Genomic DNA, 25821 nt, shown 5'->3' on the forward strand with positions numbered 1-25821 from the left:
CAGAGCATAGGAACTTTACCAGCCTAGAAATGGAGCCTGTGAGAGCCCTTTCTGCGGGGTGGTGCACTGAGTTGCTCCCAGAACCACAGGCAAAGCCTGGCCCCACCTGCATGCTACTCCTGTAGATATGAGAGATTCATTTAATCTCTACAGGGTTCTTAGCGGGTAGTTTATGGCACAGATTAGTGAAGTGCAAGAAAACTGGATTCTAAGATGTAACCTATAAGGAACTAATTCCAATGTTTGTATTTTTGGAAGAGAGGGTTAAACTCATCTGCCAAGTAAATAAGGTGCTGCCACCTTTGAAAAGCCTCATTATCCAGTCTAGAGCTGTCTGCCATTAGTGTGACATGTGTTTGTAAAATGATAAAACTGTGGCAATTAGCTATAATTTTAGTCCATGCACATTATATCTGCTTCCAACTAGAGTTGGTTTAAAGTACATGTCATGTTTGAGACCAGTCTGGCAAAAACAGCAGAAGCTTAATAACACAGAGGTTCACTTGCTTATTTATTAATTTATTTATTTGCTTGCTACTGTGTCTGCATCACATTTGTAAAAAGGCCTGCACAGCATCCTCCTTTACTGGAAATGTATTAAGGCTAAATTACGCACTTCATCTTTACCAGTAGAGATAGAATATCATAGGAATCAGAGAAACTGTCAGCTGTACCACCTAGTCAGTTTAAATACAGAGAACCCTTTAAACAAAGTATTTAAGCAACAAAATATCTTGCTTATTATTAATGATACCCTGAACATGAGGAAGCTTATCACCCCAGTTCTGTGCAGCCTTGGTTATGCTGCATAATTGTATAATAATCAGCCACATAGTCAATGCCTGTCCAATAAACATTTTAATTTTATTCTATCATAGAAGAATACACAGCTGCTAAACTGATTAATTAAAAACAAATATGATGACTCAATACCATCTTTAATCATGAGACTCTACAACAAAAAAAAAGGGGTTTTTTTTGGAAATAAGAAATGTGTGCTTACCAGCATTTGAGATTTTAAATTTATATTTTCCAGAAACACCATGGGGTAAATACTTAAAATACCTTAGTTACCTCAAAATCATGACTCATCTGAAATCAATGGAATGACATGAGTAACCATGTAAAGGCAGCATACTCTCAAGCGCCGAGTTAGGATATCAAATTTCCCAGTCCATCAATTAAAGCCACTTACACACTAGAATCACTATATCTGGAATATCAAGTACATTCTGCACTGAAGAAAGAAGTTTGGCCAGACTCAAACCTTCACCTCTGATCCTGTCTTCCTCTGATGTTTAGCTCCCTTCAATCACTGACCACAACTGTCAGCAATCCAGTTTCCCATTTTTGGTTTCAGATTCCTTCAGTGTCATGTATGATGCACAGAGACTTAAGAGGAGGCCGACTTTATCTTGAAATGGTTGGCAGCATTACAAAAGATCACCCTGTTCTGAAATCAGGGAAAAACCAGACATCACTAAACTCCCATATCTACTTTAAATAAACATGATTCTGTCTTCTAGGCCTAAAATAAGACTGCATACTATGAAGTATTTGAAAGACTAATTAATCCTAAATGTGCTGAAATATTGATATTAAAGATATTACATAAAGCCATCTGACTGTTCATTTTTGCAAATGTAAAAAAAACACATTTCACAGGACAACAAAACAGTAAGAAAAGCCCAAGATAGCACAAGATAAATCCAGGAATTTCAAAACACTCATTCACCCAAACCCACCAAATCAAACAAAAATTCCAACATGTTTTGGGAAAGCTAGAAGTGTAAAAGTTTTATTTTGATCCAAAGAGACCTACACTTTTGAAACCAACAACTCTCTTTTTGCTGTTGCAAAGAAACTGGAGTTGTCAAATTTAGTTATCAGGTTCATCCTTATTTTCAGAAAACCAGGAAGGAAATGAAATGCCAAGTAATTAAAAGAGTATGAGTACTGAACTATAACCATTTTGCACAACAAAGATTACAGCTGGACATACAATTAAAATGGTAAAAAAGCACATGTTTTAGCAATTAGTTATCAAACTACTGCTTTTCAAATCCCAAATCAAATCAAATTGTTCTTGGCAAGGTGAAACAAGGACTAAATAGGAGATAGTCTGCTCTTCTCCCAGGTCATTCCTCTACCAATAAATGTCTTTTTTAATGCTTCAAAAAAAGTCTCTTTTTAAGTCCTCAGTAATGAATACCCTTGAGGGAAGCATCCAAGTCTCCTGTTGTGAAAAAATGTTCTGTCATATTTGTGCAGTTTTTCCAGTTATTCGGAGGTGCTACACAGACCAGACTTGAGTGCACTAACATTGGATCAAGAGACAGCAGTAGGAAATACCTGCTGCATGAATCCAAAAACTGGATCTTCTTTACTACTGCAGATGTCCCTTGTCTTTTATGCCAATAGAGCCATTATGGTGATTTTTCCCCTCTCCTTCACCACAGTGACAAATGCCAGCACAAAGAACATTTGGAAATTTTTCATGTGAAAAACACAAACAGAAGAGTGCTAACCTAACCAGCTGTGCTATGCTGTGAGGAAAAAAACAGCCAGGCAGACCAACCTGCTTATGAAAGAATGATACCACGTGCATCATGGTAACATGACAAATATCTGTAATGAATTTCATACTATGTAAGAAAAAAAACAGGGATTTCCATACTGAATATGCTGTACCATGCTGCAGGTCTTCGCTCTCTGCATTTCAGAATGACACCATTGGTTTGTCCTTTACTGTGAGTTTAATTACAGTGTCACTTTAATGCTGCCAGTAATAAGGAACTATTAGTACTGCTCTTAAAGAGGGAAAAAAACCTTATTGCAAAGAGTTAGGAATGCTCTTAAAATAATAAAGGGCAGTCAAGCAACAACATTTGCTCTGCCAAGAGCTTTTAAGATGTAACCCAGAGGATTGAAGTTTCATTACCAAAACATTTTTCCCGTTGCCACTTGAAAAAATTTTACCGAATTTAATGACTAAAATGTAGGTAATAAAACTGCAACGATAATTGCATGCTTAAGCATGAAGAAACAAAGTAGTTCTACTTTCACTGAAGAGGTGACTTTTAGGACTGGCACTATTTTGGATCCTAAAAGTACAAGGATCAATGTCAGTGAAGACAGAGATTTTTATGACCCCAAGACTGTGGATACAAGGGTTCATCTGAGAATTCAAATTTCAAAGAGCAACACACCAATATCAGGATATGTGTTTCTGTATAGAACATATTAGTGTTTAAAGAAACAACATTCCACAAGATAGGCTCTGAAGATTCCTTAATGAAAAGTGCCCAATTTCTCTGTCTTTTCTATCCATTACTAGTGCCTAAAGCAGCTGGAAATGCTGCTGTGCTTCTAAACCATGCAGACAGAAAGTGGTAGTCAACATGGGATCTGTGGCAAGCCAGCTTTTAAAAAAAATTATATTTAGACAATACTTCAGGTTACATCAGTCTGCCTTCTTCTTCTTGAATTGAGAGGTCAAAAATGCTAGAGGCTTGTTTGTTTTCCATGGCTGCACAGTACAAGGATCTACACAGTGTATAAAACATTAAATATTCTCCAAGTTTTCCAACACCTTCAGAATCACTGATATGAAGCAGAATGGAAAGGGTCAGAGGTCACCAGTACAAAGATGGCAACTAGAAGAGCAATTCCATTAGGCAGAGGAACACTTACACTAAGGCAGCCAAGAAGACATTCCAGTCTGGGTCTGGCATTGCAATAAGACACAAATACTTTCATTTTCAATTTAGAAACTTTCAGTCAAAATAAATTTTTTAAAAAGTGACTGGAAGTTCTTGGCATTAACATTAAATCAGTACTTTAGCTGTGGAAGCTGGTTCACTCCTACTGTCTTTTTAATTGATCGTGTTTGAGGATTAACCATCTTCGGGTTTCCTAGAACACTGTGTCTTCCTCTGAAATAAAATGGGTGAAGTTAGTCAGCAAATGTCACATTGCCTGTATGTTTTAACAGCTAAAAATGTGCATGCTTTCTATATTTGCATATATGATTACTACTGTGAATTAATAAACCTGAGAAAGGAAAAAACAAGTATATTTCTAGGCTCGCAGGTTAGCAGAGAATCTAATTATTCTGCAAACGCAATCTTCATCTCATGATTCCCGTTACCTAAGTAATGTCATTTGGAGAACATGAGCAGAATACTAAATATTGGCACTAGGAGAGTGATGACTGGCTACAGAGACATTTTCATCAGTTAAAGAATTCCCACCAGAAAAGGGGAAAACACTTCTTGTAGATGTAGTTACAGCTCTCTGCAGGTATTCCACTCTGGAAAGTCAGGCTCTTGAACCCATGATCACCAGAAATGCCTGCAGGAGATGCTGCCAGCAGACTTTTGAAGTGGTACTCCTCGTGGATACATACACCATCTACATGAAACCAGCTAGAGCTTCATCTTGATCATCTAAGAAATCTGTGGGAATGTAAAGAAATCTCTAAAGAAAGAATGGTGCTTTCTCAAGCTGGAATGGTCATTCTCCTGAATAAGAAGCCTGCCTTTCTGCTCCTATGCAATGTCCCTTTGCTTCTCTTCCTGTTCATTACTGCAGAGGAAAGAGCACTAACAATATACAGAGCTTCAGTGTCTTTCTCAAGCAAAGGCATTTTGAAGGAAAACACATCATAACATCACACTGTCATAGTACCCAGGTATGCGATAGAAGCTACTATGATGGTGTCTGTGCAAGTTTCAAATTTGTGGGGAAAGAGACAACAAAGTCAAACCTAGGGCTCACTAGTCTTCTTGGGATTGACACATCCTTTGTTCCAGCTCTTACAAGCCGTCTTGGTCTTGGAGTGAGAACTGGGCCCATACAGATATGGAGGTACTGCTACTGAGAGTTGGAAGATCACAATCTAAGGCCCCGTTGTGCTTGATAATCAATTATTCAAATTCAAATCAGTTGATTATTTAAAATCAATTGATTAAACTGCAGACCACTGTACAGCTGAACAAAGCAGAAAATGCCTGTGTGGATTTCTGCAGGCAGCAAAACCTCTTCCACTCAAAACCAGCTAGACTTACAGACTTAGAAGCCAGGTAATTGTAGCAGAGCAGTGTTGAAATTCAGCTAATAAGCCCTAACATAAATCTCAGTGTAACAGCAGGGGTCAGAATGACAATAAATTGGCTGCTCAAATTGTATCAGAGATATGAGCCATCAAGACATCCATGTTCTTCTCAGCTGTCAGCTAGCCTATCTTCTTGTCCTGTAATAACCACAAAAAGGACCTCTGCTGAACTTGCTTCTGTTTTGGATGGCCAGGAAACTGAATGCATCAACAATTAGTCGCTGGAACTCTGGTTCCTGAGAATTTTAGACTTTCTATGCTGACAGGCACTGATCTCTATACCATCTCACACATTAAATCCCAACCTTAGCAAAAAAAAAGAAAAGAATCCCCATTAGTGTTCACAACTACTACAGAAAAATGTTTTCAGTACTCGTTTAATACACAGGTTGGGCTTTCTGTACCTGTTTGTATAGCTAAAACAAGCATTAAGCAGTTTCTTAGTATGGTTTGAATTCCAAGGCAGGTATTTTGTAAAAGGGCAACAATGGTGAGATAAGAACTCTAGAAAGAAAATGTTCACATTACTCTCAAGAACATGCACATCTTCTCTTATTTTAATGAAATTATTTCTCATTAACATCAACTTGAACAAACAACCCCCAGGCAATAAATCAAAACATAGCTAAAAAGAAATAATATAACAATGGGTGTAGTTAGCTTGTGATGTTCATGAGGTGCATAATTATATTCTAGTATTTTCTTAAAACACAAACTATGCCAAATCCCCACTCTTACATCCATGTTGTCAGCAAACACTGAAGTTTGTCCTGAAAGTTCTAAGTCACTGGCTATAACAGTCAATCATCTGAAAACTAAGTTGTTATATACTAAGGGCAATTTAAAGGATGAAAAATTATCTTCATGTGTTTAAAGAACATTGAAAAGTAAAAAAAAGTCCTCTTAGGGAAAATGGATTCAAACAGGATATTTTGTTATACCACACATCTTCTGAGACCAGCAGTTACAGGACACTTTATTTTCTTTTACACTTTATTTTCTTTCGTTTGATATAAACAGAAACCCACTGTCATATAATGGCAGGGTAATTAATGGTCTATTAAAACAGATTGTAAAAAACCCCACCATAATCACAGATCAGTGCTAACCCTCAGCAAACCTCCATATCTGGCTGATGATATTTAATTTCACTGCAGAGGCAGTGAATCCTCCTGGTTCTAGCTTTCTGACCTTCTCCATTGGAACCATGTTAAATATCACTGGGGTCAAAAGTGGCATATGGGGCACTTCAAACCCACACAGTGCTTTTTATGTATTGAGAAACTTCAGTTATAGAACCGAATTCATATTGTACTGTATTAATTCATATTCTACTAATATACTCTCCTGGAACATGAAGATTCACTATTCCAATTTATGAAATCCTGTGATTCCGTGCTTACACAGAATGAAAGGAGAAGGTAAGCAAATAGGTCTACAACAATATCATGTTTATAATTTGCTCATTACATTTTTAAATTATTCCACTTTATATTGTGTATGCTCATTTTAATGATATAGGTAAGTGGGTTTGTGGAAGAGTTTTCACTGTGAGACACTAAATACATAGAAACCATACTATCTTAGGAACCATACTTTCCAAATATAAATTATTTGAGATAGTTTCAAAATTAAGTATTATATCTGCTTGCTTCCACACTTTTTAAACATCTGTTTATGGCCACTGGAGGCAGGTGATTGAGTCCAACAAATTTTTAATATATGCTCCCTATATTCTTCACACTTTATATTCTTAACGTATTCAATTCAGTTAAAAAATAAATCTCCTCAAATTTCAAGCTTGTCCACAAGTATTGCAATCAGAAATTAATTTTATTTCTATGTATCTCAGAGCAGGTGGACTTTTTTCAAATTTATATTTCTAAACCATATAACTAAACAGAAGTCTGTTTAACAATGATTTAAACATATCTATTTTCAACATTTGCAATAAATAAAATTGATGAAAAGCAATATAAAAAATTATCTTGAGTAATACTTTGTCAGTGGGCTTATGCTGTGATATTTATAATGAACAGAAAGTTGCATTGTTCAAAACAGTACTTAGCAAAAAACAATCAACCAGTAAATAGGAATATAAAGGAAATTTACCTCAGTATCTGTTTTTCTCCCTTGCCAGTCAGAGCAACTGGTTTTTTCCTTTCAAAAATTTTAGGTTTTGCTGAGGTCTGCAATAGCCAAATTTTTTACAAAACAAGTTAAATCCTTACCCAAATAACAGTTACAGACATAAATGGTATTTGAACGGATTTACTTTATTGAAGGCAAGAAAATTTTGTAATTGAGAAACTCCAGTATTAAAGATGATGGCTAGTATAATTTATCATATTATCATATCTGAGCAGATGTGATTATGTGACACATGAGGCAAGAGCAAGGCCAAGGCTGCCTTCACTGTTTTTGTAATTTATATGAATACAGAGTGCCAGTATATATGATTATTATCCAAAACACTATTTTTGCTGGTACAGTTTACTCCAGGCCTATCCCAACTAAAATTAGCCAATGTTGTACAAGCAGCTTTCCAGCTGTAGCAATCTATAATCTTGGGCCTTTTCTGCAAAGAAATCCCAGTCACAAGACAGATGCCACTCTGCTAGCAACAGGTTGTGGCAAAAATCTGGCCTGAAAGAATGGCCTTTTAAAAGAACCACTATAGCTCTTCTTTGCTTGGCTCTCAAACTGATTTCTGAACACCACCAGAGAGTGCCTTTAAGATCTATGGACTCCAAATCCTAAACCAGTGCTTTGCCAGACTGAAAACAAAACAAAAAAAGCAAACAAGAATACGGCAGAAAATACACCAGAAACCATTGCCTCTAGCATGAGCTCTCAAGATTGTGAAATTTTTAATTTATTTTAAAACTATCATTTAAAACTGACTGCATCCTTATGGGCCAGATAAGACAAACATCAAAAGCACTCCAAAGATAAATATATTCTGTCAATAAGTTAAAAAAAATCAGAAAAGCACTCAGTAATAAAAAGATAGATAAAAGAAATGGCTTCTCAGAAACATCTTTGTCTTCTGCTTCTGCCTCAGGCTTCAGGAGGGATCCAAAACAAAGCAGGAAAAACGTGCTGGTTTTTCACCACCTGGAATTTTTAATACCTACCAGTAAAAAACTTCTATTCTATGATTTTTTTTTCTTACTGTCAGCTATAAAAAAATTACAAACATAATGAGATAAAACAAAGGCTTAAAAGAACTCTGAATCTATTCTCTGCAAATAAGAGAGTATCACTAGGATACACTGTTGTCACAGGACAGCAATACCTTGTGGTATATTTACTGTGCAAAGTAAGGATATTGTTAGCCTATGGGTAAATCTTTCTACCTCAACAGCAGCCAATATTACTGCGCAATATTACTCTAGAACATTGATATTTTAGTACAGTTGAAAGAGTCTGTACTGAATTTACCTCTACTTCTGCCTCTATTGTTAAAGTGAAGGCAGATTTTAACACATACAAATTTTAAAATAATATAAAATTCAAATTAAAGTCATGGTAGAAAAAGTCCTGAAGGGAACAGATAAACCACTGATCCATTTGAAATCAACAGTAAACCACAGAATCATGGAATATCTCAAGTTTGGAAGGGACTCATAAAGATTGTAAATTCCAACTTTCTGCTCCTTGCAGGACTACCTAAAATTAAACAATGTCATCCAGTTGCTCCTTGAAGTCTTAGTGCTATAACGAATTCCCTGGGGACCATGATCCAGTGATTGACCACCCTTTCAATGAAGACCCTTTTCCTAACATTCAATCTGCTCTTCCCCTGATGCAGCTTCATTTCCTTTCCTCTTGTGCTATCACTGATCACCACGGAGAGGAGATCAGCACCTTTCCCTCCTCTGATCCCCTGGAGGAAGGTGTAGCGTGGGATGAGGTCACTGCTCAGCAATATGGTCACCCCTCAGCCTTCTCTCATCACAGCTGAAACAATCCAGTGACCTCAGCTGCTTCTCATAAATCTTGCCCTTGAGGCCAGACCACACTGCTCACCCTCCCTGGGACACACTCACATAGTTCTTAGACGGAGGTGCTCAAAACTGCACACAGCAGCTGGGATGTGGGTGTGACTGCCCTGCTCAGATCAGCAAGGCACAAGGTAGATGTTTAATCTAAACTACTCACTTACATTCTGCTTAGAGCTCAGGAGGAGGGACAGAAAAGTCCCCAGGGAAATTAATTTCATCTTGACCTAAAACAGATGTGATACTTTGTGCATGATTCTTTCTTCATGGATTACAGAGGATTCCTCTACAACTATTTTTGAATGGCTATTTGATGTTTAGAGAACTAAAGATATGAATGTTAATCGGAGGATGACTATTTTGCTCTCATATGATACTGAAATCATGAGAGCAAATAATTAACTGCTGTAAATATAATGTACTAACTACCTTGAGTGTTGATGGCAAAATCCTAGATCCCAATGCCTCACTAAGCAACGTGCCAGTGCATATACCTCACTTCAAATGGTGTCTTACACATATTTAAGTGTTTTTATAGGGAGCTGAATATAGGCACTCCTCTTGCTAGCATGTTCAGTAATAAAATCTGCTTTTATTTCCTTTTTTCCTCCAGAAGTTCTCAGTTTCACTGCTAATGTAAAAATATTAACAGTTATCATGAGCATTTCCCAGGCTTTTTCTTGGTTTCATGCTGGAAAGTTCATTTAAGCAATTATTTTAGATTTCCCAAAGTAGCAATGAACCATGTAAGGGAATCAGTTGCCCACTGTGCAAACACATGCTAATTACAGGCTTTTACCCCAGTTAGCTATGAAAGGGACTCAGTGGCAGCAGTTCTTGAATATCACACTAAGCTATTACTTTTACATTATTTAGGAATTTAGAGCTTTTCTAGAATAATAAGTACTATCAATCTTTACAGATTTCTTTACAGGTTTCTCCAGTTTGTAGTATAAAATTTCATGTATTACATAATTTGCATCAATAAAATTTAACCTGTGATTTCACCAAAGCAAGGTTTTTTATCCCTGCTTTATAAAGTCAATGGAAATATATGTTGTATTTAATTCTGAACTGGTTGGATAGTTTATCTTTAAAAGAAAAAAGGAGACATATGAAAAGGAGGAATTACTACTTAAAGTGGCTGTCACTACTGCTGACAATTCACTTCTCTTCTGTTCAACTGCATAGCAGTCTTGTGACTAATGGATGGCCAAGCATCAGAAAATTGCTTCAGTTTCCTCAGTTATGGGCACTTTACTATGCTGGGGAACACTGAAACTCCAATCGATACAAAAGCAAAAAAAAGTATTTAAAATAAATAAACTGCATGAGCTTTCAATTTATGGCTCTTAAAATTTTTCAAAATCAGCTTTTGTAAGATATTTGGTATACAAATGAAGTAATAAAATAACCTGATCTAATGGCATTGCAGATACTGTTGTGATATTAAGAAAGCATTAAAGTTACTGAGTCACACGTTTCTTACCTGTAAGATCTCTGAGAGGTACAAGTGCCGCTCATCATTAACTTTGTGGTAAGCCTACAGTTAAAATGAGATATAGGCTATCATTAAGCACAAATTTTAAAATCTGAATCATACAGAAGATTCAGATATACAGCAGAGCCTTTTTTCAGTGGCACATTTTTTTGGAACTATTCTATAGTGTGTTCCACAGACAATCTGTTGGCCACACGACAACAGCTTTTACAGTCTAGAGGGATAGAGTGATTACAAACCTTTGCTTCTCGTTCCAGTCTAAGGTCATAGTCCTTTAGCTGGTTCTGGAGACTTCTCTTCTTCTAGCTGTTTAAGAACCTCCTTTAAGGAATCCTGTGGTTGTGGCAAATAAAACAGTGTTTTACATCTATTTCCATTCTCTATAAAGATGTCATCACCATAGTCCTTATTCTTCAAGCATTATGATATCTGTCATTCTCTTTGGTTCCTGTGCATTTTTTTGTTTTCATGGTTCTAGCCGGCACACTGCAGAGGCAAAAGCAATTAACCACATGCTACAATTGCTAGTTATGCATTACACATTTCCACTGCGTTAAAATGATGCAGGTACATATTCCACACTGCTGCTCCTTGGCATCTGACTGGTCACCACAAGCAAATTCACCTTGTGGTGACCAGTCAGAATTGCTCCTTTGCTCTAAGTAAAATTCCCTTGATGGTTCTTTTTTTGTAGGAAGAAGATTCCATACCTTAACAGCACATTCATTTTTATGCTACTTTCTGAGAGAGCTGCTGGGCTGGTTGAAGAACCACATGGGACAGCAAAGGTAACTCATACCAATTTGGCTAGAAAGCAATACTTTGTGGGGAGATTGTCTTAGGCATGCAGCCATCTACGTTGTCTGCAATAGGAATGAGCAACATCAGTAGAGTTCATTTTTAACCAAAAACTGGCACTGGCCAAATCTTTGCTCGTTTTGTAATGGAATTAAAACACACGCCCTCACTTGGGAGGACCCAAGCAGGTCCTCTTCTACTACTAACACAAGGAATTGCTTTTCATAATCCCATTCATAATTTGATCAATTCCATCCAGTAGAGACATAATTGTATGAGTTTCGTCCTCCAAATTCAGGAACACTGTATTACAATAAAGAAGAATTTGGGCAAACATGCCAGGAGGCCTGTGTGGATGAATAAGTAGCTCCTGAACAAATTCCATCACACAGAGGAAGCCTAGAGAAAGCCTAGAGAGCCTAGAGGAAGCCTAGAAATGTAGACTGGTAGCCTGGGAGGAATACAGGGATTGTTTGAACAGTCAGGGATCAGTTTAGGAAAGCTACAGCCCTGACAGAATTAAACACAGCCAGAGGTGTCAAGGGCAACAAGTAAAGTTTCTATAGGTATGTTAGTGATAATAGAAAGTCTAGGGTGAACGTGCATCCTTTCTTGAGAATGGATTGAGAGCGGTCTTTAGAAGGAGGACTTGGGATGTTGGTAGATGAAAATCTTGGCATGATCTGGCAATGTGGTTTGCAGTCCAGAAAGGCAGCAGTTTCCTGGGCTCATTAAAATTGTGGCAAATAGGCCGAGGGAAGTGATTTCCCTCCTCTGCTCTGCTCTCTTGAGACCCCACCTGGAGTACTCCATCTAACTCTGCGGTCCCCAAGATAAGGATCTGGACTTGTTGCAGCAGAGAAGGACCAAAGAAGGACCACAAAAATCACAGGCCTGGAGCACCTCTCCTCTGAAGACAGGCTGAGATACTTGGGGTTGTTCAGCCTGGACAAGAGAAGGGTCTGGGGAGACCTTACAGCACCTTCCAGTACCTGAAGAGGGCCTATAAGAGAGCCAGAGAGGAACTTTTTATGAAGGTATGTAGAGACAGGACAAGGGTTAATGGCTTTAAACTGCAAGAGAACAGGTTTAGATTAGCTATTAGGATGACATTTTTTACTGCAAGGGTGGTGAGGCACAGGTACAGGTTGCCCAGAGAAGTGTATGCCCCATCCCTGGAGGTCTTCAGGGTTGGATGGGACTCTGAGCAAGACAATCTAGTGTAAGGTGTCCCTGTCCATGGCATGGGGATTGGAACTAATAGGTCTTTAATGTCCCTTCCAACTGAAATCATTCCCTTAGTCTATTATTATTCAAGGTTGGTTTACACCTGTTTGTTCTTGCACTTAAATGTGTTTTAAATAACTGTTCTTCTTCCTCCCTTCTGTTTCTCCCCAGCATGTACAGATTGAAGACATGAGCATCTTTTTTCCACATTCATTTTACTAGGATGATTGAGCCGAACTTGCAGAAATTATTCTTCACACACTAGGCTGTCCTTTCATCCTAGTAATCCCCTTGTACACCAGGCTGGAGCTCAGCCTTCTTATGGCTAGAGAACAGAACTGGCCTACATTTTACAGTACTCCAAAAGCCATCTCACTGCCTTGAACAATCAGTGATACTTCTTTACCTATATAAATTTTAGGATTGCATTTTCCTTTTGCACAGCTGCACAATATTGGCTCACAGTCTACAAGGCATCAGCTAGAATACCCAGATGCTCCTCTGCAGTTCTATCAGTTCTAAATTCATAACATAATTTCTTTTCTCTTTACTAAATCCTTTGGTCTACACTATTAAATTTTACTCACATTTTTAATAATCTAGTCTTCACTGTCTTTCTTTTTCTAAACCACATCCAGATCCCAATTATATTATATAATTGGTTTCAGGAGAGAGATATCACTATCTAATTCTACTGTATGTATCAAGGTCATGCATTAAATATTAAGGTTCATCTTAAACCTGGTCCTGGAAGACCTCTGCTTGTACTCTCCCAGCAGACTCCTTCACTAATCACTGCTATCATGTTCCATTTGCCAGCTCTTTACTCCTCTAACAAATCTATTCATTTTCATTTTCTCCAAATTAATCAGTCACTTCCCATGCGACATGATATCTTTATCAGAGGTCACAGTGAACAAGATTACTATATTTATTGTGACAACAAATATATTGCTTTATCACAGAATGTCAACAGGTTTTCCCAACATGAGCCCCTTTTAATAAATCCATACTTCAATTTCATTTTACAACAACTATTCCTCTCTTAACCTGAAAAAAAGTACTTTTCTCCAGTGCACACAATGTGCACATTTATTAGAACCACTTGCTATCATATCAGTGATGTGACAAGCCAGTTCTTTCAGAATCCTGAGATATGGATTGCCCATTTCCCTCATTTTAAGCATATCCAGCTCTTTGAGTTTTTCTTAGGATTTAGTTATTGTCATTTCTTCTTCCAAGCACTTGCTGACATTACCTATTTTTTCCTTTCCTGCATTTTATTGTTTCTGCCTTTACTTAAAATTTAAGCAATATGTACATGTTTAGTTTAAAGTGAATGAATTCATGATCACTTGATCTGACAGGTTTTTTTGACTGGCTTTTCTGCAATGTTCTGGTAGATCTTAAAAATCTAAAATAGCATTGTGTCCCTTTTATCTATTATTTTCTGATAAAAGGTGCTAATTATCCATTGAGTTTTGTGCCTCATCATTATTAGTTTTTGGTCTTTATTTACAATAAAGTTGGTTTTTGGTTTTTGGTCTTTTTTTACAATACATACAATAACATACAATACAATTTCTATCAGTAGTCTAATAATATTATAACCATATTCATCCATCCAAATAATATATTTATATGTATACTTGACTGGATGGATTCAGTCTGAGGTGAGGTATCTACATTTGAGTGTGCAAATGTGAACTGAACTCCCACTAAGAGTCAGAGTGAAGACCATCAATGATGTGCAGTGATTCATTCAGCTCAGTTCTATCTGAATTGTTCCGTCTGAATAGAGTCCAAGACATTCATGTGTTGCAGATATGACACATGGGTTACACAAGACATATCCTCCTGGAGCAGTAACGGGCTACTGTGCACTGAAACATCTTCAAGACTCTTTGCTCACACAATTATTCTACTGAAGATGCCAACCAAATAAATCTAGATGCAAATCTCTTTTCTTAGCTGACTGTATTAATAAGACCTGTAACTGCAAATAGTAGGAATTAAAAGATCTAGCAAAGAGGTAGGCAGCTACATATAGAAAAGCAAAGTATTTTTTTAATTACCATAAAAGTATTTGTCTCCTAATATTTAAGAGAGTCATATTGTTCAATGCTCATTCCAGTATTACTTCCCAGTACTGTTGTGACTAAACTTTGTTTTGCAATCCGTCCTCAAGATTAATTCATCCAAACAGCTGATGAAGAAAGAATCAACAACATTATTGTCAAAGTCACTCACATCTGTTACATACCACATCTATCTCTGTTTTGTTCTTTCCTGGCAAGTGTATACCTTTAATACTTGTTATCCCTTCATGCTTTTGCTATCAATGCTATTACATTCCTAGTCAGTCGGGTTCTTCCATTTGTTTGCTCAGATCCCCTGTGTAAAATAAGTATCTGGTTTCGAAATTTTTTTAAATTTTTTTTTTATTTCTAACACAAGCACCTCCTTAGTCAAAATAGATGAATCCTTTCCTTTCTATACTGATTACTTGACCATTCCCTTAATAATAATTTATTTCCTCCCATGATCTTAACACTTTGCTAGACCTTTGTGTACCAGATTTTTCTGGTAAACACTGAAACAAGATAACAATTCTCAAAATATTTTCCCTTCTTTTTCCATAAATTTTTCCCTTTTTATGATGCTAGTCTCAGATCCAGAAGGCCAGTATCCATAAATGGTTTATTTCTCAGAGAGTTTATGAATGTTTGCTGCTGGTAAAAAAATTACATCTGCCTGTTTTAAGTCTCCAGTCTTTTCTAGCATCCGCAGATTATTGCAAGTTTTATTCTTTTGCATAATTTTCTGCATAACATGTTACTTTTTGGCTCCGAATTTTATTTTTCATTTAAAAAATTCTGGGTTCCCTGAAGATTTCCCTAGGGATAATTTCTATTAAAATCAAGATTTTGCAGGAGCATGGTGAAAGGCACAGTACTTTTAAAACACGTTTCAAGAGAGAATAACCCCTCCCATTGTTCAAAAGAAAAAAAAGAGATACAGAAGAGTTGTATCTTTGAGGAGTATTTTGCCCCTGATTCAACCATTATTAACTTTAATCTGCTACAACAGGCATACTGGAGACATGAAAAGAATTGAGGAGTAGTTGCAGGTTTTTTTCCTAATTAAAGCAGAAGTGCCTTGGATGCAGATAAAATCTTTGTCCAAATACAGAAGGCTCCTACAGTCAATTCAGGCAATGTTGGCCAATTCAAGGAGAAAAAGTAAGCTGCAGATTAAAGAGAAGATTTGGCTTAATTCCACTAGGGTCATGTGCTATTTCATTTCAAACATCAGTGTATCTACAGAATTAAACAAGACAGAGTAGATCTCAGCACTGCTGAACTAGGAAACTAATTTTTTTTGCCTTCTTGACCTTAGTGCACATTAAAGATTATAACCATGTGACAGAATAATTTGTACAAAATCTTTTGTACCCCCCTACTACATATTTTGTATCACCACAGTAAGCTCAAATACAGTAAATACAAAAGTTCATGCTTCTCTCCAGATTTGTTCTATGTAAATCCACAACACACTATTTATTTCTTTACTAGATTGTCCATCATTGTTATATAAGACAGCAAGACTTGGTGTTGCAGCTGTTACTTACAACAGAGCAATTTGGTATCTCCTCAGTGATGGCACTCATCTAATTTCTTTGAGTTCTTTCACTTACAAAGTAAACTACTTTTAGATCTTTTTTCATTAGTCCTTTCAGAAGCACTGTCTATTTTTTGCTGCCAATGCAGCTGGTCCACTGCAGATGCCTGGGCATTCATTCAGCTCTGGAGCAAGGATGTTATCCAAATGCAAGCAAACAAACTGTGCACTACACTGCTTTTGATGAGCAAGCAGACGGAAATAGGTTGATAATGTGACTAAGAGTACACAGTTACCTCATAAATTGTAATAAAACCACCTCATAAATTGTAATAAATCCACGATTACAAATCCCTTGTGAAATAAGCAAGCCATAAATTATTCAAAATTTACAGATTGCAAAGTGAAGCCCAAAATCAAAGCAGGACTGGAGCTGCAATTGCACTTCAGGCAGAATTTAACATCTTAGTGCTAAAAAAGCAGTCTATGTAATGTCTTACATTCTTCACATCTGCTTTTGTCAAATAACAGGGAAGCATCTGAGCTGTTGCTGTTGTGACTGCCCATATGACCAAGCTGAATCGAGCTGCCTGGTTTGCTGCTGAAAGCCTTCATGAAGTATCAATAAAAGGCTTTCCAGTGGTCATCCCTCTAACAGGGTACAACCTGGCAAGGATGTTCAACACATATTACCTGGGGAAGAAAGCCTCTTCTATCTAACAGCCTAAAATTTAACCCAGAAATAAAGTAGTTGAGTTACATTTTATTCCTCTGATTCCCCAAGAGCTTGAATTCTCATACCTCATAGCCTGAGAATGCCCTTGCCACCATCATACTTTACTAGTGCTGATGCAATTTTTGAAGTCAGGCTGTCAATGAGTCAGAAATACAAATATTTGCATGAAAGCAGATGGAAAAAGTGAAAAAGGCTGAAAGGTCATGTCTATTTCTGAAGTGAAGGCAGGATTTTATGCACACTTCTTGGATTTTTCTTCTATTTCTTCTATTTCTTCTTTTTAACAACTTCCTATTGGTTTTCCATCTCTGATATGTAATCTGTTTGGATCCCAATCTAGCTGCCTTTCTCACAGCTAATACCTATTAAATTTACTCAGCTAACCCAGCCTGAGAACTTCTATTCCTGCATCCAAGAACCTAATTGATGACACAGAGCTCAGTATGGCATACTGAAGTTCTTGTGGAAATCTTGTGACACAGATGTTCCTACTCAACTAAAAGATGTCTCCAAGTCCCCAAAATGCAATTTCAAATCCAGACACGAAGAAACTTTAAAGGATAAAACTTCATAGAGGTTCTAGAGGTCTACTTTAGCCAGGACAGATTGTAAGTTATCTCCCAATCCTACTTTCAAGGCAGTTATTGGGGAACTAGCAGAGTCCTTGTTTATTTGAAGGTTTTAGCTGCTGTACATCAATACAGATCAAGAAGTGAGAAACAACAGCATATCAATGCAGCCAAATCATTAAGAGCTGGATTTGCCTTTCCTGAATTCTGTGGGAAGCCTGCAGAAAGAAACCTCACCAAAACAGATTCAATTCTCTGCTGATCATGGTTGTATAATCAGCTTAGTACTTCATACAGTAAAACAACACTAAAGTTCACAGAAAACAGAACTTAAGGCATACAGTAATAGCGACTTGTAGCAGAGTTCTTACATCGTGAAAAAGTCTGAAAACAAAGAAAGGACCAGTGAGAGCTCAAGAGAACCAGAAGCAGCTTCCAAACTATTCAGATTTCCTCCAGAATGAAAAATTGTCTGCAAAACTCCAGGATGAACCAGTATGATAAGTTCTGGAAAAGCTTTTTAGAAGTAGTTTAATTGAATCCTGATCTTTTTTTTTTAAGATAGATTCATTACAGATTCTTCTAGTAAGTTATGAATAGTGGGACATTGTATGCCTGAAAAGAAGACATAAGCTGACTAAGGCACTTAACCCAAATTTAAGATCCTTAGTTTTCAATACATCATCCATGTCAAACCACTCTGAGCAAGCTAGTAAAAAGCTAAAAGACACACTGAGATTTTAAATGAATACTTCCTTTATATAACAGAATTTTGTGGTGTTTAGCATGATTCACTCTCAGAGCACAGACACATTAATCTTCTGTCTAGCAATGACCAAGTCCAGAGTTTTACAAAGGAAACACCATTCTCCAGTTTCTTTTTTCCCACTGTTTTCCTTTCACTTGCCTGAAGATACACATTTGTCTTTAAATTGCAAGAAAATGAAATTATATGGAAGGATACTGCAAGTGAATTTTAAGGCCACCCACACAAGTTGCTCTCATTCTGGATTCTTCCTTGCCCTGATCTCAGTGGCAACAGAGGTGACAATTTCTAACAATCATTTCACAACAGACAAGGTGAAAAATCCATGGCATCATCAAGCAGCTAAAACTTGTTTTCATCAGAGCTGTGCTCATGCAGACTAATGATCCTTATGGCAATGTGCTTTCTCTTTAATTTTTCTCCATGATTTAGAACAAAAGCAATCTGTCAGTTTTGCTTTAAAAAAAGCAACACAAGCAGCCTTTACATATCATTTCAAACTCATTAGGAGCAAAACCAAATAATACATCTTTAGTTTTACTGAAATGGAAATTGATTTTAGATTGGTATCAATAAGTTCACGAGTCATACATCCGGAAAAAAAACCAAAAACTTATACCTCAAAATTATTTAGCCTAGCATATTTCTCCATGCAACGTGCACTTGGATTCTGTAAAAGCATCAGCACAGGCGGGGAAAGGCTCCTTGCACTTGCCTAAATGCCAAGTGCCCCCTTGTGGTCAGCATCATCCTTAGATTCCAAACCAGACCCAGTGCTCGCAGGGATTATGCGCTGACTTGGGCAGGGGAAGTTAAAACGGAGACCTCCAGCGCTGTGGTTCAGATTGATAGAAAAAGGAACTGAGGAATTCTTGAGAACAGACAAACAGGAATGTCACTTGACTCCAAGATTTTTCTCTGATTGCTTTCTTTGAAACACAAAGTGTATTCTGCCTCTGGGCACACCACAAAGTGATTTGACTAAAACAATCTCCTGGTTGGAGCAAGGCCACCAGGAGGAACAACTAATGACAACTTGACAAGGAAAAGAAAAAAGGTCTCTTGGAGGTATTTGAAATATATATTTGAAGGTCAAATGAAAGGAGTAAGAAGGGGAAGTCTGTGAGGAGGCAGGATAACAGCTTAGGGCGGTCAGACCAGAGACAGACCTTTCTCCAAAATACTTCCAAGTTTCATGAAAAGCTAGGATACCAGATTTCTTCTTTCCATAGAGCTACTCATGGCTTAACCCAGGAAGAGCAACGAGGTTCATTTAAGAGTCACTTGCTAGAAGAATTTGTCAACATTTCCTATGACATTATAAGTGCTGATGTTCCCTACAGGCAGTTATCAACGCCTACTGAAATACAAAGTCTTCACTGCATGTTTTCACAAACCCAAGATTCCCTTCCTGTCATATTGCAATCATGTATGTCTCCAGAGTGACACTGCCACATATTCTGCTTATAGTTTAAAACTGACAGCAAAAACTCCGAGGTGGTTGTGTGAGTCTATCAGCTCTGTGGTCACTGTCCTTATAAAAAGGAAGCTTTGCATAGCAAGTATCTGGCCCTTAATGTCAGAATTTTCTCCTCTGTGGTGCTGGACATTATGAAAAAATGGTGATTTATCCCAGAAGCCCTGGTTCCTGGGCTAATCTTAACTAGAGCGTTGCTAAGGCAATGCTATCAGGAGTGTGCTCTTCTGAACTGATTTCGCAGTGTGCTTTTCAGTATTTGCATACTAAATCTGCTATCTAGGGATTCGTACCTGCAGAAATGGTGAGAGAGAAAGGGATAGTTTTCTTTCTGTTTATATGGGAAATTATGCTTAGCAGAGAACATGTATTTTACCAAAACTCATTTTATGAAAAAATGCAAACAAATGAAAGCAGCATATTTAAAATTCAAGTAAAATTCACATCTTGTTATACTTAAGAGAGAATGCATTCCTTTTGTAATTATTTCTGAAGTACTATATGACATTTGTATTTTTAATTGGGACATAAAGGAAATTACTGATTAAACACTTTTCACTGTTGGAACTCCCTTGTGCTTGTCACTTTTATTTTTAACCTGCCCTCAGTACACAAAAAATATTTTCTAGACTCTGGCAGTAAGAATTTCTGTGTTCAAGGTATTGATTCAGCATTTATTGCTACATGACATCTACATAATTTTTCTGAATCAAAAAAAGAAAAGGATTACCTCATATCAGTATAAGGACTTCAGAATAATAACTGTATATATAAATGGTGTAGGGGTGTTTTTAATAGAAAGAAATTATCCTTCAGTACAATTCTAATTCTAAAGCAAAAATAGTGCAAGCCATCTGCAACAATTACTGCAATTTTTCAACACAGAAAATCCTCTGTGCTTCCTTGTTCATCACTCCAGAATTTGCATTTGTATTCTTCTCTTTCATTCAGGTTTTTATAGCTTGCTGACTGCCAGGTCCCTGATGACTAATATCTTTTTTTTTTTATTTTGCCTGTAGTGCTTTATATTAAGAAAATATTTTACACTACCTATATCTAAAGAGGTTGAATTAGTCTATAAACATGTTTTACTCCCTCTATTCACTATAATAGGACCTTAAATAACTAGCTTGAGTGAGCTAAATCTCTTTAGCATCTTTGAGATAACTCCTCTGTTAAATACAGCTGAAACTGTTTAATAAATTAAGAATTGTTAGAGGTCCTTCTAATATCCCTAACTATAATTCTAAGTTTCTTGGGAAGACAGGTTATAAATACTTGAAAATAATATTCAATTTTCTAAATACACTGTTCAAAACAAAATCTACTGAAAATCTACTGTCTACTGTTGCCACATTGCAGGAATTGTATCACCTTGCTGAATGTACCACTTTTCAGTCTTTCCACAGGGCTTCACACAATCACAAAATCAACTTTTTTGGGATCCTCAAGTCCAACCATGAACCCAGCAGTGCCAAGTCTACCACTAATCCATGTTGCCAAGCACCACAATACTTGTCTCTTAAATATCTGCAGGGATGGTGACTCAACCACTTTCCTGGGCAACCTGTTCCAGTGCTTGACAAGCCTTTCAGTGAAGAAATCTTTCCTATGCAATACACTTAGGAAGTATATTTTCATATAGGAATATATTTCCAATTCATATGCAACTGCTATGTTGAAAGCTGAATATCACAGTGTACTTTTGATTTTACACACACACACACCATGCTTTATATATCCACTCTCAGCATTTCTTCTTTGAACAAATGTATATTGATGACTGGCTGAAAACTCTTGGTTTTTCTACCACTCACATCTGCTCTTTATTCTCATCTGTGAAGAAGCTAAATATTCTCCCTTAATCCACTGAGCAACCCTCAAAAACCCCAAAAGAACTTTAAGAAGCCTAAATGCTCAAACACCACAAAAAATTATCTGTGTATTCTAAACAATGTTTTATCTTCTAAAATTTTATATATAAAGCAGAGCAGCTCTTCATTCTCCAAGAGTATCTGTAAATAAACACTTACTTTTCTAATGGCTTCAGTTTTAAAAAAAAACTAAAACCAAATCAAAAAACAGCAAAGCCTACATAATACCTTAATATTTTTCTGCTCTTTCCATCTCCCAAAATCAAAACAAGAAAAGAAATGAAACATTTCATTGAATCCTTAAAGCACTTCCCTTTCTGATTAGCAAACAGGAGGATTTATTAACTAAGGTGGAAGAATTAAGTAAGGACTTGAAACTGCATGGCCTAGCACATGCGCTCCAGACTTTCCCAGGCTTCACTAAGTGAGCCTAGGACTCCTCAAGCTCTCTTCTAGACTCCTTCTGGCAGGATGAACCTTTCAGTTGGGCTGCCATGCTTCCCTTTATGGGAACAGTAATCAAACCTCTAAGAACCACAGCTCATTGGGGAGCAGGCAATGCAGTGCATAGCAGGGATTAGAAATGTACTGGGTTGGTGGGAAAGGAGATTATCCCTCTGGTAATGCCTCCTGGAGTGCCTGGCAAAGTGTAATTGGATTGGTTAAGAGAGTACTGGCAATTGGACAGAAATAAGTACTTGTGATACTGTAACTATGCATGCCAGTCTGTGCTTTACAGGCTGACAGGAATAATATCATCCAAAGCAGATTCTGCTGTAAATTTTATAGATCAGTGTTCTGTCTTCGAGACTTTTCTTTGAACATAATCCCAGCTGTATTATCAGATGAGCTCAGTGAACCAGGAAAGTGGGATGGGGAAGATTCTGTTCTCTTTTTAATTGGCTGATAAAGAAAAAAATCTTGCCTACCTACAAAGCACCATGGTCTCTAGGACAACACTAAAACTGGCAAAAATGTTGACTGCTTGAAAGCCATGAATCAGATCAGAAAAAGCAGTTTATTATTCACACCCTGTTTACAATAGATGATTATCCTTCCCACTAACAGAGCATGCAGCCTCCTCTAGGGTCACTAAACTCCCAACAATCTTCAGATTCTGAAGTACCAAAAAAGTCAGATGGTAACACTTCTGTAAGTATAAGTAACAAGAATAAAATCACAACAGCCCTGCTTCATAATGTTCATTATCACAATGTGTTCCAAGGCATTATCACATCTTTATCTACCTTCCCTATTTCTAAAAGTGGGTAAGAAACAGAAATGTTATCAAATATTTCAGCAGATAACAGACTATGGGAAAAGCAGGTCTGAATCTACAATGATTAGTTTACTTCATTTACTACCTTAGAAGACAAAATAGCCATAATATTTGCTGGGTTTTTTTCCTTGGCATTTTCTCCTCAAGATTGCAGAAAAAATATTTTATGCTGTGTTGAAATAAAAGATATGAAGTATAAGTGCATTACAGAATAAAATTTAAAAAATGAAAACAGATACTTCCTTCAGTGATGCAAAAACTTAATGCAAAATGAGGACTTTTCCTGTAACTATATTATGCAAAATGTTACTCCAACTATTCACCTAGGTTATCACAGTTAATACAAAACAGGGATTATTGACTGATACAACAGAGGATTGTGTTGCCATGCAGAGGAGCTTCAAGAAGCTGCAGAAACTGGCAGAGAGGAATCATGTGGAGTGTAAATGCAGTCCTGCCCCTGGGGAAGAAATAATCCTAGACACCAGTATATGCTGGAGCTGACTGGCTGGGAAGCAGCCTGGGAGACGATGTCTTTGGGGTCCTGGTGAGCAAGGCCACCCCAAGAAATCAGTGCACTCCTGCTGCAAGGGTGGCCTGTGGCTGCCAGGGCTGCATTAAGAAGATGTCACCAGCAAGTAAAGGAGGAAATCTGACCCTTATCCTTAGCACTCGTGAGATGTAGTGGCAGTGCTGGGTCCAGTTCTTGACTCTTCAGTACAAGAATGATATGGACTTCTTGGAGCAAGTCCAACACAGGGCTATGAAGATGATAAAGAGACCAGAGCACCTGACAGATGAGGAAAGGCTGAGAGATCTGCAACTGTTCAGCCTGGGGATGAGAAGGCCCAGGAGTTCTTATCAATGTGTATAAATTTGTGATGGGAAGGAATGAAGAAGCAGCAGCCAGGCTCTTCTCAACAGTGCCCAGTGATAGGACAAGACTGAAACAGCTGGAACTCCATTTGGTCACAACTGAACACATCTTTTACTTTGAGAGTGGTCAAAGATTAAATGATTCCATGAGGTTTTATGTTTTCCCATTTATTCATAGATCTAGCCCAGCTACTCCATCTTGCAAGCCTTACTGCAGATTCAATTATAAAACCTTCCCTTTTTATAAAGTTTTATAAAACCTTATAAAAATTTCCCTACATAACTCTTCCCAATATTCAGGTTTTATGTATTTCCTACATAAGGATTTTACTCAATATTTTATAAGCAATTGCATATATGAAACAATAAAAACGTAAGCAGAACTGATTGTTTTTTCTTCTAGACCAGACTGCTGCTATTTTTTATCATGAAAAAAAATTACTATATGAGTTTTCCAACTAGACTGTGATTTGTTGTTAAGCCAACTAAATGTCACAGTACTTACCGCAGGCATTTTATCAAAGGTGCAAACAAGGGACAGTTTATCTACAAATAAGCAGAAAATTGTGAGCTGTTGATATAATTTCAACATCTCTAATCATCACTAATTCTATTGAAAAAGTTACAAATACCCATTTCTACCTGCTGGTTTTCCACACAAAAGCTCCACCTTATTTCGAAGAATATTAATTTGCCTTTCCAGCTGTTTGTTCAATTCTACGTGTCTCTCATATCTGGTTTTCCATTCATTATCTTAAAGAACAAATACAGAATTGTTATATTTCCCAGATTAGTTCATGTCATTTTAAGCAAAAGCATTTTTAAATCTGTTCCTTTTAACTAACTGGAGACTGTTAAAGTCTTCACTTAGTAATCCTCATAATAAGCATCTTTGCATATAAAAGAGCTTGAAAATATAAATCAAGGGAAATTTTCACTAGGCTTACTGTGGTCAGAATATTAACCAACTCTGTGAATTTATATTATTCATAGTTTCATTAATAATTAAACAAAAAAAGCTAGTGTGGCCACAAGTACTATTTCTTAATTTCACATCTGAATCACCACAGTTATAATAGTCATGTTTGAAAAACAAAAATTTAAATTTCTAAATAAAAATTTGAGTCCCTGTAGGTCCTTCCTATAATAATTATTTATCTGTGTTTCCCAATCAATTAGAAAGATTGTTGTAATTCACTTACCTTCATTTTCAATACTGTTAAGGCCTTTTTCCAGTTCTGTTACAGTGTTTCTCAGTTCAAATATTGAGCTTTCAAGCATCTGCCTGAGGTATTAAAAGAAGTCAATAAATTGCTACACGAGTCAATAATTGGCTCTTGCACTAGTCCTATTATTGAAATCAGATCAAATATATATTCAGAAAATTGATTCAGAAGATTCAGATCTATTGATCATTTCTATGTAGTTAGACTGTCCATTCTTAAATGTATTGAAAAATGGTTACTACAGTGCTTTTAAAACAATGATGCATTTCTACTTTGCGAATAAAACTACTTCCACAAAAACCCAAGATAGACATTTCCTAAAATATAATAATTTTCTAGCCATCTATCAGAATTTAAAAAATGTAGAGGGGACAGTGACCCTAGATTTTCATCTAAAAGAAGATGCTCAACAAGTATGTTTTTTAAAACAAGAATACACCTGAGAGATGTGCGTTTTGAAATTCTGAATTAGTTCTTCATTTTGACTTACTGCTCAATGATTAATAGTCATTTCCTAAATTGAATCCATATTAAATCCAATCAAAACAAAACGATGTTTTACAACTGTCAGAAAAGAAAGTGAGTAATTAAAGTAAGATGAGTGTTAAAAAAAAATACAGGACCTCAACCCACCATTTTTTTTTGGAAAATATATTTTTGCCCATCCTGTATACTGGTCAACCAGAAAGCTGACAGGTATGATGAAAACCAGGCTCTTTCTGCCTTGGAAGGTATGATCAGAAGCAGAAGG

The 25821-nt window shown here is 36.8% G+C and overlaps 1 protein-coding gene across 1 annotated transcript in view; it reads right to left on the minus strand.

The window, feature by feature from the left end:
- Positions 1-956: 956 nt before the first annotated feature.
- The window catches only part of CCDC169 (coiled-coil domain containing 169), a 36769-nt gene continuing 11904 nt past the window's right edge, over positions 957-25821 (minus strand). Inside the window, 8 exon segments of the mRNA XM_059840300.1 lie at positions 957-3935; positions 7229-7305; positions 10610-10663; positions 10861-10912; positions 10914-10954; positions 24350-24390; positions 24487-24597; positions 25047-25129. Of these exon segments, the coding sequence (XP_059696283.1) occupies positions 3833-3935; positions 7229-7305; positions 10610-10663; positions 10861-10912; positions 10914-10954; positions 24350-24390; positions 24487-24597; positions 25047-25129 (562 nt within the window). The 3' untranslated portion in view covers positions 957-3832.

The sequence above is a fragment of the Haemorhous mexicanus genome, chromosome 2 (genome assembly GCF_027477595.1).
Source record: "Haemorhous mexicanus isolate bHaeMex1 chromosome 2, bHaeMex1.pri, whole genome shotgun sequence".
In the NCBI taxonomy this organism is placed as follows: domain Eukaryota; kingdom Metazoa; phylum Chordata; class Aves; order Passeriformes; family Fringillidae; genus Haemorhous; species Haemorhous mexicanus.